The sequence below is a fragment of the Epinephelus moara genome, chromosome 22 (assembly GCF_006386435.1).
Source record: "Epinephelus moara isolate mb chromosome 22, YSFRI_EMoa_1.0, whole genome shotgun sequence".
NCBI lineage: Eukaryota > Metazoa > Chordata > Actinopteri > Perciformes > Serranidae > Epinephelus > Epinephelus moara.
The window spans coordinates 20,832,222-20,845,857 of NC_065527.1; the positions used below are offsets into that span (position 1 = coordinate 20,832,222).

The 13,636-nt window shown below is 41.0% G+C and overlaps 1 protein-coding gene across 6 annotated transcripts in view; it reads right to left on the bottom strand.

The window, feature by feature from the left end:
* The window catches only part of ptk2aa (protein tyrosine kinase 2aa), a 73,440-nt gene that overhangs the window by 44,426 nt on the left and 15,378 nt on the right, over positions 1–13,636 (bottom strand). For 2 of the 6 annotated variants that reach the window (XM_050034137.1, XM_050034136.1), the window contains exons 2-4: positions 11,390–11,416; positions 2,365–2,609; positions 1,117–1,286 (exon numbers count right to left, since the gene is read on the bottom strand). In XM_050034137.1, the coding sequence (XP_049890094.1) occupies positions 1,117–1,286; positions 2,365–2,565 (371 nt within the window). In that variant the 5' untranslated portion in view covers positions 2,566–2,609; positions 11,390–11,416. Of the gene's footprint in view, positions 1–1,116; positions 1,287–2,364; positions 2,610–5,197; positions 6,191–11,389; positions 11,417–13,636 lie in introns of those variants that run through there. The other 4 variants (XM_050034133.1, XM_050034132.1, XM_050034134.1 and 1 more) reach the window with 3 other exon arrangements.

A 13,636-nucleotide genomic window follows, 5' to 3' on the forward strand; every position in this document is an offset into this window, starting at 1 on the left:
CCAAGGTTCTTTACTCCCTTTCACCACAGAATCTCAAGCCAAGTTCATTTTGTATTTGATATATATAAAGCTACTCTGCCTGGTAAACGTTTGAGACAACACCTCAGTTATATACTATCCAACGTCTTTGCATGCTGGCTGCCTTAATTTAAGTCCAGTCACACCTGATTTAGCTTCACGTTCACTTCTATGCAATAAGAAATGACTGCATATTGATCCAGAGTTCAGTCTTGACACACAACATTGTGAGGCTCTAGGAGAAAAGGTGAGACTGATCTTGTGTTCTGCAAATACTCTCTGTCTATAACCTCATTTATAGAGATACACTTGGGGAAATAATAAAAGCAGCAGAGAAGAAGGGACACTACTTTGGCTGATCAGAAGCTGTGATTTACAGCTTTGTGGACTGCTGCTGTTAGCCCGCTAGCCACGCTAATACCCGAGGTTTCTGCTCACAACCCTTCTCACACTATTTCCTGTCTGCACACAAGTAAATCTAACAGAGGAAAATCTAGTCTGACAGCACCTTTACAACCACTCAGCACGTTAGCAAATAAAATCACAGCAAAACAGCACCTCTGTGTCAGACATGCTTCTTATTTTTAGCCTGAGGCAGTGACACTGAACTAGGGTTGCCACAATACACAATTTTAAACGTCAATGTAAGTATAGAAAACAAGACTTGGTACCTCTTTCATACCATGGAAAAAGGAAAAAATGTCTGGCAAACAAAACAGTATTTCTTGCACACAGTGCTGGTACCAAAAAAAGTCACTGAACGCACGAATCCAGTCGTATGGTGGGTTTGTTGCTGAAGAGAATGTCACAACAGCCACAGGTTGAGGATCGGGTGCTTTTCTTCACGGTTGTCTGTGCAGTTTTGGGATAAAACTCTGATTGGACTTTTATTTTTTTTAAAGCTCTGGTACTTTTGATACTATCAAATATATAATTAATAAAGATTGTTGCATTTTACGGCTGTGGTATCGAAAAGGTATCCATACCTCAAGCTTACTGTGTTTGATAGAATCTTAGATATGTTACATCAGCAGCTTATTAAACACATAGTTTAGTATATGACACACACACACACACACACTCTTCTTCTTCTCTTACCTCCACTCCTCGTTTGATCGTGCCTGGTCATATTTCTCTCTGACGTGGGACACGCCCATATCGGGGTGGAGCCAGTGCACCTGGTCTCTGGACTGGCTGTTGCTGAGACGCAGACCAAAACAAGACGTCCAGCGCACTTTGTGGATGTCAAGGATCTTCTGGATGATTCCCTGGAAACAAAAAAGGGAACAGTTTTATTGTACTATACTTTTTTTACCCTCTTCCCCTGCACAGTTAAAGACACTGTTGTGAGACTAAACACTAATATTATTTTGGGATTAAGTGCAAAATCTGCAGATATTACTTTAATTATTGGTGTATTAGGCTAAACTGGGCTAAATTACAAAGCATTTGCCCTTCATCAGTAGCTGTGGTGGCTCAACACATGTGCTAAACTGTATATCAATGTGGTGAGTGAACCAGAGATGCCCAGTGGATAAAGACAGTTATCCAGTCTATAAAGAAGTCAGTCTGCCATACCTCAGTGTGCTAACTGTGCTAATGTTTATGTTTGCTATTTTGCATCAGGTCAATGAGGACATGAGTGTGTGTGTGTGTGTGTGTGTGTGTGTGTGTGTGTGTGTGTGTGTGTGTGTGTGTGTAGGTGACTTCAAGCGACTTAATGCGACGTTCCCACCCAAACAAGTTGACAGACATCATACACACACATGATAATGCTCACAGAACCATGTGTGTTGCAAACGCTAGGGGGTCTGACCTAGATACTGAAGGAGAAAGTGGAGAGAGGAGAGGAGAGGAGAGGAGAGGAGAGGAGAGGAGAGGAGAGGAGAGGAGAGGAAAGGAGAGGAGAGGAGAGGAGAGGACGTCTGCAGTGATGTATCCCGTGCAACCACTAAAGTTGGAGCAGTGCTAAGTAGTTTCCGTGTCATGGGAGTGGATCTAAAAGGATACTAAATAAACATACACTAGTACACAGTGTACTGAGGTTATATGTATTTGCCTGCAAAATATTCTCATTGTGCAGAGTGTCCTTTATCAGAGGAGACAGCTCGGACCTTGTGAAAATCCACCTTATAACCACTGCTTGGGATAAACTGCAACAAATCGGGACACCAAATGAGCACCAAATGTGTTGTAGTCCCCAGCAAATGCACTATTTGCTCTTGTTTGAGAATCCGGCTGACTTTGTGAGTTTTGGATTGTATTGAAATGTAAGGCATCTCCTGTATTTTGTGAGCATATATACATTTAGAACATGATGGCAGAAAAAAATACTTCTCTTCTTACCCTGACATCGGTTGCATCTCCATATCTGATATTGGAGGACCAGCAGCTCTGTTCAGAGTTGTTCTCAAAGTGATGGAAGACTTTCAGAACCCTGTCCACAGAGCCGGTCATGGTTCGGTCCGACCCCCCTGCGCTCAGCCGTGACTTGGCGCCACCCAGGAGGGCATGGTTCAGGTTGGGGTCCAGGTAAGCCGTCGCCATGGTTTTCCCTGCTGACACTGCTGCTGCTAGGTGTCTGTCATATTCTGGGCAGGAGAAGAGAGAAAATCAGACATTGGTGAAATGAGGGAGAATAAAGAGTTGAATCAGAAGGAAAAAGAATATTTCTAACTTAATCCTTCCAGTGAGAGTTTAGCCTGTGATGCCTGGTTCACACTACTTGACTTGAGCCCTGATTTTCTCCTCGCAGACAGTTTTTGGAGCTCCCCGCCAAAAGTCCTAGATCAGAAACAAATTGGTGTTGGCTCGACATTTGCAAACTGCCGCTTCCATGGCTGCATGCTGCATCGTTGTGTCGCAGATGTTCCCCAAATATCTGGCATGTTAAATATCTGGACTTGTCAGGAACCTTGTCAGCGAGCTACAGCCAATGAGAGCGCAAGACATGTCTAGGAGAGAGACAAGTGGCTCTGCGACACGCTCCAAGGTGTGTGTATGTGTGTGTGTGAGAGGGATAGACAGAAAGTGACAGAGAAAGACTAAAAGACAGTGGAAGTTGGACTGTTGCATGCAATGTTTCTGTGAGTATTAGGCTATTATTAGCTTACTAGCAACTCTGCTTCACATAACATACTCATCTGAGATTTCTCCTGGTGAAAGATTTTGAAGTGTGTGACCCTCTTACACCGCTCAGTCATGTAGTGTGAAAACCACAACAACTTCAAGACTCCTGATTACAAGACAGCAAGTTGTGTAAACGGTACAGCGATCTGATGACTTTGAAAGTCGTGTAGGGTGAACTTAGCTTATTCGAATATTGACCACTGCTTCACATACTAGAGATGCGCAGATGGCGTTTGGGCGCACCCGAATCCTCGTGCACTCATCAATCATCCACCCGCTACCCACCCGACGTAATTATCTTCTAAAATTTAGAGACCCGCACCCAACCCGTGCCAAATATTAAGTTATTGTATTTACATTTAAATTATGTCCAGCCGTTGGTGCTCATTCGCTTTTCATATAGGTGCATTTTCTTGACTTAAACAATTCAAAGATTATTGGCTACTTTCGAAAGTGGTCACATTTCTAATGTAAAAAAATTACTCTAGCCTAATATTGTTTGCTCTGTTGCTTTGTTTTTTGAAAAGTGCTATATAAAAAAAGGTTATTAAATGTGAATATAACTGACAAATCCACCCACAATCCACCCGAAATGAATTACAATGTTATTTTTTATTGGCCCACCCACCCGCGGATATCCGCAAGATTTGCAACTCTATCACATACACAGGAAAAGGATGCATTAGGGCTAACAACAAAGAAGTGACTAATCTGCAGATTTTCATCTTGACTAATCATTTGGTCAATATACTGTATATCCTAATGTCTAAGGTGGCATCTTAACGTTGCTTGCTTTATGCAACCAGCAGTCCAAAACCCAGTGGTATTCACTTTACAGTAATATAAAACAGAGAGAAGAAGCAAATTGATTATCAAAATAGTTGCAGATTAATTTTCTGGCACTCAGTTAATCAAATAATCAATGGTTTGAGCTCCACCTCATAATGCTTGTTTTGTCCAAACAACATTTCAAGAACTAAAAAATAATGAATCCACTATTAGACGATGAAAAGCAGTAAATCCTCACATTTAAGGAGCTGGAACCAGATAACGTTTGGCAGTTCTGTTTGAAACACTGACAGAAACAAGTCATTAATAGTTTTGTATTTCTGTCGTTCTACTAATTGATTAGACAACTAATTATTTCTGCTCTAGTTTGTAGAATATGATAATAGACTGATGCTAGGTGTTTTCCCTTCCCCTTGTAATATTGTTGACTTGTATCTTGCTTTTGTCTTCCTTAGAATAAACCTTGTACAGCAAAAGTCTGCTTTGGATGTGACGTTCTTTCGCAAGATAGTTCTTTGGTATTTCATTGTTTCGTGTCTTTCATCTTCCCAGGGAGAGAAATAAAGACGGAGAAGTACAGTCAGGGTCAAGGCTCATAGGCACCTGTGTGTCTATGACACAAAGAAGAATACAATGCACCTCGGGCTGACGTTTTTCCTGAATAAGAAGTCGCAACACTGACACACTTCCTGGAATTCCATGGTAACTTCATCTGGGAATGCCGGACAAGAAGAACCTTCTCTGTGTCTGCGTGTGTGAGTGTGCAGGACGTGTGTTTTGTGTGTGTGTGTGTGTGTGCTGTCTGTAATAATGACACTTTGTAGGGAAAAAAGACGAGATCGCTTTCACTATCTTTTTTCTGCTTCCCTTTTGCCCTGTGCTTCTCCTCCTCTCTCCTCCATTAAAGGAAAATTGATATGTTCTAGAAAGTAATTACACCTGAGAGAAAGAGACGGAGAGAGCGGATGCATACTCACACACACACACACACACACTCTCGCATAAGTCAGAGGAAAGACTATAATGTCGTTGAGGGACATATCACAGTAAGATAAATATGTACTTCCATGTCACTCTGCCCATTTCAAATGACTTTTATATTGACAAATCACACACACACACACACACAGCTCACACAGAGCAACAGTAGCTTTGGCTGTACACCAAGTCAGTTCCCATGGAGTCAGATGTCACACTGTGGAGGAGCTTCATGCTACTGTGTGTGTGTTTTTTCTGTGTGTGTGAAGGAGATTTCATTCACCTCTGTCCCAACACATGGGGAAGGGGCTGCAGCCACTCATCGCCATGGAAACACATGTCTGTCCCTCCCTGTGTCTGTCTGCGCCGAGGACAGACACACAGCTAGCAGTCTCGCAGCCCCGCATCACACACGCACACACTAAACTTCTTGTGTACAGAAGCTACATAAATAAATACACACACACACACACCCCAAGGTCCTGACACAACTGCAAGAACACGCTCACATAACCCAAACACTGCGATACACACACACACTCTGTCTCCAAGGCTGAAATCTTTGTCTCCAACTTTTGTCAACAGCTTTGTTAGCCAGCAGTTACTTCCAGAGGGGTAATCCTCGAAAAGGCCAATTTTTATGTCCTCTGACACGTCGTATGGAGTGTGAAGACGCCACAAAACGAGAAACACATCAACAGGCAGAAAGTTAAATGAAAAAACTCTTCTTTGTTTGTGTAATCCTGTTCCTGTTATCCACAGTTGCACAAGTCAAGATCGATCCCCTGAGATGTAAAGCTAGTTTCATCCACAAGCTTCCCTCCTCTTCTGTCTCAGTCCACTTCTAAAGTACTCCTCAGTGGCCCCTCTCTGATGACAACACACTGTTTGTTTTTTGCCCAATTTCTGCCCCATGCCTGCACTCCATAGTTACGCAGTTGCCGAGGAAGAGTCAAGCTGCCGTCGCTCAGGAGAGGATTCGGGCTATTTCGCTCAGTGGAGTCCCTGTGATGGTGAGAAGACTGTCCCTCCAGCAAAAAGTTCACAGCCAAATCCAACTTGTACAGTGTTGGTCCAATGAGCAGACAGTTATTTAGTGGTCACAGAGAAGGAGAGACAAATTCTGCGCTCAGTGATAAACAAACAGAAAGTTAACTTGGAAAAAGAAAGTGAGAGAACAGAGGGAGCCAGAAAAACAAAGCGAACAGAGACAGAGGGGGAGAGAGAGAGAGAGAGAGAGAGAGGGAGAGAAATGCAGCGATTGTTTCAGGATGAATGAGAGGAAGAAGAGGACAGAGCTGCACAACTGAAAGAAAGTTGAGTGGGGAATGAGAGAGATCGAGAGAGAGAGACACACACAGGGGCTGCAGGAGAAGCAGGAGGAGCTAGAAACTATTAATATGCTAATCTCACTAGTCTCTTGTGTTCAATGAAAAAAAAAACCCTCCCACTTCTGTTTATGAAGCTGACCTCAGAACAGCCCTTATGTTGTGCCAATATTGCTACCATGGTAAATGCAATGCAAGATAAAAATCTCCTTATGTAAGTACTCTGAGATACACATCTACAGCACCTCCTTTGCTGAAGATAACAGCAAATACAAAACACACATGTAAAAAGAAGCCAGGACAGAAACAGTGATCAAAACCAGTTTACATCTCCATCATCTCCCACACTACACTCCTCCTGTAGCTCATTTAAAGCTACATATTTTCACACTGACCACTATTTAACAATAGAGCTGCAACTATTATTTGATCAGTTGTCAACTATTTAAGTGAGTGCCAACTATCTGAGTAATTTAAAGAAAAACTGTCAAAATTCTCTGATTCCAGCTCCTTAAATGTGAATATTTTCTGGGTTTTTTTGCTCTTCTGGGAGAGTAAACTGAATATTTCAGGGTTGTGGACAAAACAAGACATTTTAAGACGCCATCTTGGGCTTTGGATAATTTTTTTTTTTACCATTTCATAGGCCAAAAAAATAATCAGTAAGTTAAGAAAATAACTAACAGATTAATCGACAATTAAAATAATTGTTAATTGCAACCCTATTTCATGATTTTTAAGTCTTTGGGCAAGTTATCACAATCCCCTGAACTCTTTCTGGCTCTCCAAAATAGAGCTGCAATGATTGATTAATTGGTTTTCCACTATTAATATATTCACCAACTAATCTGAGTAGCAATTAATTAGTTTGAGTGATAAAAAAAAAAGTCAAAATTCTCCGATTCTATCTTCTAAAATGTGAATGTTTTCTGAATCCTTCATTCCCAGATGACAGTAAACTCAATATCTGGACAGAAAAATTAATTTGAGGATGTCATCTTGGACGTTTGGAAACAAAAAAAAAAAAAAAAAAACATTTTATACCATTTTCTGACATTTTCCGGCAATAAAAATAATGGTTAGTCGCAGCTCTAGTCCAAAATGGCCAAGTTAGCTATCACAAATAATGAAATTATCGGAACACAAACATCCTTTTTCCAAACAAAATATTGCGAATAAAAATAATTAATTCAAACGAAAACCATTTTCCCAACCCCTAGAAAAAACACATGAGAAGAAAAGTACATTTTCGCCAACATGCCCGTTGCCCTGGCGGTGCCCAGCATGTAAACAAGCAGCTCTACACAACATGCCGACCAATCCACTTCCAAACCACAAGGTCTTAATCAATCGCACTTCATACTGAGCATTCAAACTCATTCAGCCTGTACACTGGGGGTCATACTCCCTCTAGCTCTCAGAGTGCTGGAGGTGCTGCCCTGAGGGCTCGTCTCCAAGGCAACATGCCTACAATATCCTGTGAGCGAGTGGCACCTATCACCACGAGTGTTACTTCTGACCAGATGCCAACCTCCATTAATCACACGGACATTTATATGGCCGAACACATCGACTGAGGAACCCAACAGACTTCAGCGAGTTACTGAACACACACAAACATAAATGCGCACAGCAACGTCACAGAAACTTGAAATCTTGATGGTACCTTTGTGTGTGTGTGTGTGTGTGTGTGTGCGCACGCACGTGGGTTTCCTATAATTTGTGCTCCATCTTAGGCATTGGCCATTGTTATGAAAATCTGGTGGGACCAGGAGGTTTTAGGAGGGGGTGTGTGTGTGTGTGTGTGTGTGTGCTATTGAAAGCCTTTTGTCGGAGAGCCGGATGTTGCCATGAATGGGAAGCGCTCTTTTGGGACTCTGCCAAAGTCTCTCTCTCGCTCTCTTGCACTGTATGTTGTGAACACATAATTATTTTACCAGAGGAGGGAAACACAACACCCACCACCTACTAAAAAAAAAAAAAAAAAAAAAATCAAAGATGCAGGTAAACCTCAGAAGTGTAGTAGCTACTTTGATGTATGCGTGCATATGTTTTTATTAGTGAACAATCCATGTGCTCGCATCCATGCCTTGAAGTTAAACTTCAAAAGCTATTTGAATTAGACACGTATTTCATCTCATAAATTTAAACAGTCTTCCTGCTTGTAATTCAAATCACTATTTGCTACATTACTATTTTTGTTGCTGATCCTGTCAGAACTATGTGTAACAATAACTGTTTTCAAACCTGCATGTCAAAAGTCATACAGTCACAGCCTCAGTTTGCAAAATTCACTTTTTTGTCAAACAGCCAAATGGCCAGTGAATATTCAAATTTTATCAACCACTCAATGGGTTACCATTATTTCTTTTGTTGTTGATGTTGTTGTTTTTGGCTAGTGAGTGAAGCAAACCTATTAGCCACATTTGGCTATTGGATGGTGCTAATTTTGTACCCTTCACAGGCCCTTTAACTACTGACGATGTCAACTTTACAGCTCCCTCTATCAATTTGTAATACTGTAATGAGGTTGTACGTAGGTTCTATTCTTCTTAAAACACACACTTTACAGTGTCAACATACTTTGGAATCTAAAAATTGCCTATAATAACACAAATGGATATCTCATTAATGTTTGCAGGGCCTTTTGTTGTTGTAATGTTACTATTTCCTTGACCTACAGGACAAATAATTGCCATTTCTTCGTGTGTCTGAGTCGAGTGATTGTTGGTATAGTTTAACATGAGCTAATATTTAGAAGTTTTACTTATGATATGCACTGATGACATAAATGCATAAATCAGCGGTCCAATGAAGTATCTGAAGACTGTGGAGTGATTATGTTGATGAAGACCCCACACCTGATAGTTATCACTTTAGGTGTGAAGAAAAAAAACTAAAACAAAAAGTGTTTTAATTTGCCTCGTAAACCCCCAAAATGCCTGCACACATGCTGGAATTACCCTGTAAACATCCTGTCCAACTTTGTTTCTGTATTGACGATTCCATTGTTATTCTCTTACTTCCTCGCAGCTGGCAACAAATAGGAATTGCTGGACACTGGCAACTTGATTTATCTGACGTTACTGGCCAGCGAGGCCTTCTTTCAGGGCAGAGTGCCATGACACATACATATGCTTCCCCGCTTATCTTATTTCTGTAGAACATAAAGGGGAAAAAAACACACCCTCAGGTGGTTGGGCGTTGGACTTTCAATTATCTTCAAAGAGCATATTTTGTTTCTGCTATCTACAAAGTGAAGATTACAATTAGTCACTCACTCCAACTACAGCAATGTTCATTCTTTCCCTCACCCCTGTCTGCACTAATAAGACCAAAACACCCACACACAGATAGATAGTCCCATTCTGTCTGTTTTCTCACTGGTGTAACTGTCTCACACATTAATAATATGACTCACATAAATATGTGCAATTAGTCTATCTTCTCATTAGCACCAACACAGATTATTAGCCTGAGCTCCTGAGAATATCTCAACAGCTCACGTCTCATAAGAGGATGTCAAACAATAAAACAACACATTCACTTATTCTCATCACACTTGTTCTTCATTAGACTGCAATCCCTTGTAGGAAATAAAATACTGAAATAAAACTATTCCTCATCTTTGAAAATTAAGGGTCCATTTATGTCTCTTTTCCACCGCTGGAGATATAGACTGCATGTCATGGTCTTAAGCAGTGAGTTGTACGTAGGCTCAGTTGTCATAGAGTTCGTTAAGTTGTAATCGAATGATTTAAGTGTGGAATTTACAAACTTGGACATCGAGACAATGAAGCCAACTTCTATTTCCTGATGAAGACTATGACATGTGGTTGAAAGCACCAGAAACAGAAAGCACTAGTAATGCCTGGTTCACACTACACAACATTTTTGTCCATTCTGACAGTCACTATGTTAGATTACGTGATTGTGGAGTCATAAAATCGTGCTGTGACTTGGCCGACAGACATGACAGACTACACGATGGTCCACACCGATCATCCCCAGTTGTCTTTCACAACGTGTGGGATGTCATCGGGTTATTCTTGTCCTATTTTTATTATTTTTACTATTATTTCAGTTCATGTGCCAGCCAAAATGTTGTTATAGTAACATAAAAAGTGCCACCAGATGGCAGGAGCTACATTTGAAGTACCGCATGCAAACATTCAAGTCACTGAATCCTCCACAACAAGTTCCTGCAAATGTTTCACAATAAAAGCCTTTTTAGACAATGAAGGGATTCTCTCAACTGAAGTTATAATGGGCTTTTAATTTTTTACAGATACAGGAAGTGTTGAGTTTGAAATTACATTGCAATACATTAACTTCATGAAGGCAAACAGGAGCGGATAAAAAGTAGAAAGTATCAAAATACAGAGGGAATAATATCTATTTCTATTGGTCAAAGAGACGCTGTGACAGGAGCAGTCGTGAATGACATAAGAAAATCAAACATGCTAGACTTTCTGTCTGGATGTCGTGAGGCGTCCCAGACGTAGCATCAGTTGTTGTCTACTATGACACACTACACAAGATGAAACGATGGATTATCGCGTTTGACACTCATTGTCGTTCAAGATCCGGGCCGACACCGTAAGACGCTGCAACTGGCTGTAATTGGGCTGATATTGTGTAGTGTGACCACTCTGTTGCCTCACTCAATGCCCTTTCCACATCTGATTGGTTACACATGACAAGTAACAGCCTATTAACACTGAAGGCAGCCCTGCCACGGCTGACGACTGGGGCTGATCTGGTGAATGAGTGGTGCTGTGTGTGAAAGGCAGCAGACATTACTGGCGTTGAAATGAGATCAAAATCCTCTACACTGAAGTTGCAAAAACACCTAGTGTTTCAGCTGTGTAAAAGTGGTTACTGGACGTAACTTCAGCTATATGAGTACAAGAGCTGCAGGGAGAGAAAGAAGGAGTAAGACAGCACCTGGATGCAGCATTTCTGTGTAAAACACTGCACTGGATGTAGTTTTACAGTAATACATCTCATCTTTTCCCTTTTAGGGACCCATTGTGTTGACCTGACCACACTTGAGCTGCTACAAACACCAAATGAGTGAATGAAGCCATTGAGTGCTCATCAGTGCTGCAGCAGGTGTGTACAAAACACAAAGGTCAGTGACTCACCTGTGTAGTAGGCAATCCTGGAAATATCTGAAAGACAAACACAGATAATAAACAAAGTTAGCTGATTTGTTTAAGTATGAGCCACTGAATAAAGCAATCATCAGGTCGGAACAAATTCCACAGCAGGTGTTCTCGGATCAGTTACTTAATGTGGATTGCAAAGGGGACACCAGTGTCTGCTGCATGATGTTTGTCAATTTTAATAGATTCATTAAATCAATCAATAACCTGATAAAGTCAACAGGATATTGATTGCTTCTGGGAAAAAAAATCAATATCCCATGGTTACATGATTTACCCCCACCCGCAATATGCTGAAGCTCTATTGATTAAACTAACTAGCTAACTGAGAGATGTTGATGGATTCTTGCTCAGCAGCTGTGAGATGAGGACGGTGATGCGGGCTTCAGGTGATTCCACCATCTTTCATTTGTTTGGTTGGTAAACTACAAAATGACGTGGCTGTGCTTGCTTGACACTCACATCTATGTGTACTGAATATGAAGAGAATACATGTTTTAGCAGAAAGTTGTAGATGCTAAAAAGTGCACAAAATGCTTATTTGCCTCCAAGTTAAAAGTAAAACAAACAGTCCTACTCTTATCATCGAGGCTAGGTACATAACAATACCACAGCTCTCAAATTCCCACAGGAAGTGCAGGAGAAGCCTTTTGAAAACTTGACACCCAGACCTATCACACCCAGTTAGAGCAGTGATAGGGCTGTGTGCAGAAGGAGGTCAAGAGGATAAGTGCTGAAGTGCTTTAGACACCCTGATGTACACACAAATACTGGGTTAGCATGCACACACACTTACACACGAACACACACACACAGGGTGAAATGACAGCAGGGGTTGTCAACAAAAATGATGTAATGGTAACAAGAATCTCCACACACCAAAAGGAAATACCAGAAAGGTGACTCATGGTGTGTGTATTATCGACAACCCTTTGTAATATGAAACCAAGACCCCTCAGTTAGTGTGTGTATGTGCCTCTGTATGCACATGCTAGTGGTTGTGGGATTGAAATATAACATCAATACAGTAAGATAAATATTAACAATACCTCAATAAGATTTTTATTTAAATCTTTACATAATATATTCTGAGAACTTCTCATCTTCTCTCTCCGCAAACAATCTTAATTTCAGGTAATACAATTTCAGTTTCAATTTTAACATTTAAATTTAGGTTCATCTGACAACTTAATTCATTTAAACGCATCCCCTCTCAAAACACATCTGAAACAGTGGGAAAAATTTGTATGTCACGCTTTGGTTATTATGTCAAATGGCGGTAAGGTCAGATAATGTTAAAAGAGTCTTATCTTAACCTTCATCTCCGATATGAAAACTGTCCTTCTGACTTGGCCCGCTGCGTTGGAATGCAAACATCAAGCCTGCTACCCCGCAAAATATAACACGTTGCCATGGATCACCTCGATGATTAATGTCTAAATGTCTAAACTACGGGTGGCCGAAATGCTTCACAACTTCAGTAGTTGCCATGGTAATCAATGTCCAAGTCAGTATTTGAATGCTCCATTTATATATCCTTAGTATTATTACTATTATTCTGAGTCACTTGCAGTACAGCAGCACTGAAATGGGGACAGTTTGACCACCTGTGACAGACTTGTAGACTTTGTTTGCAGAGACGACCCCCAAAAACTCAAGAGCCAGAAATGCCAAAGGAAACTGGCATAGCACAAATATATAACGAACTTGCCAGATTGCCTGAAAACTGTGAATAACCATATTGCAAAGTATTATTTCTTCCTAGCTATAATGGCTAATATAACGGCAACCTGCATGCTAAAAAGGCCAATTTGTGTCCTCGTCTCTCATTACCCCATCTCCCCTGTTGGTGCTTTGATTGATCTTGGATATTTCTCACTGAAGCTTTGATGAGCCCTGGACTAAACCATATCCTACATGGATCAAATGGACCAAGTTACACAGATCTGGAGCTGCTCAAGTGTCGAATATTCTATAATGACATCTTCAGTAGATAGAGCTTAACCCTGCACACACCATCTGTCCCATGGATGCTTACACTGACTATTTGTCTTTCACTGTCTCTCTTGTGAGAGCTCAATGCAAGTTAAGTGCTATGTAGCCTGACATTTGCAGCCGCAGTGGTGTTGCTACAGTCTAGACTCAAAAACCATTGGAGACTGTGGCCTTTTCATGTCTGAGAGACAAGATGAGACCGCACCTGAAGAGCTAGGGGAAAAATTGCCA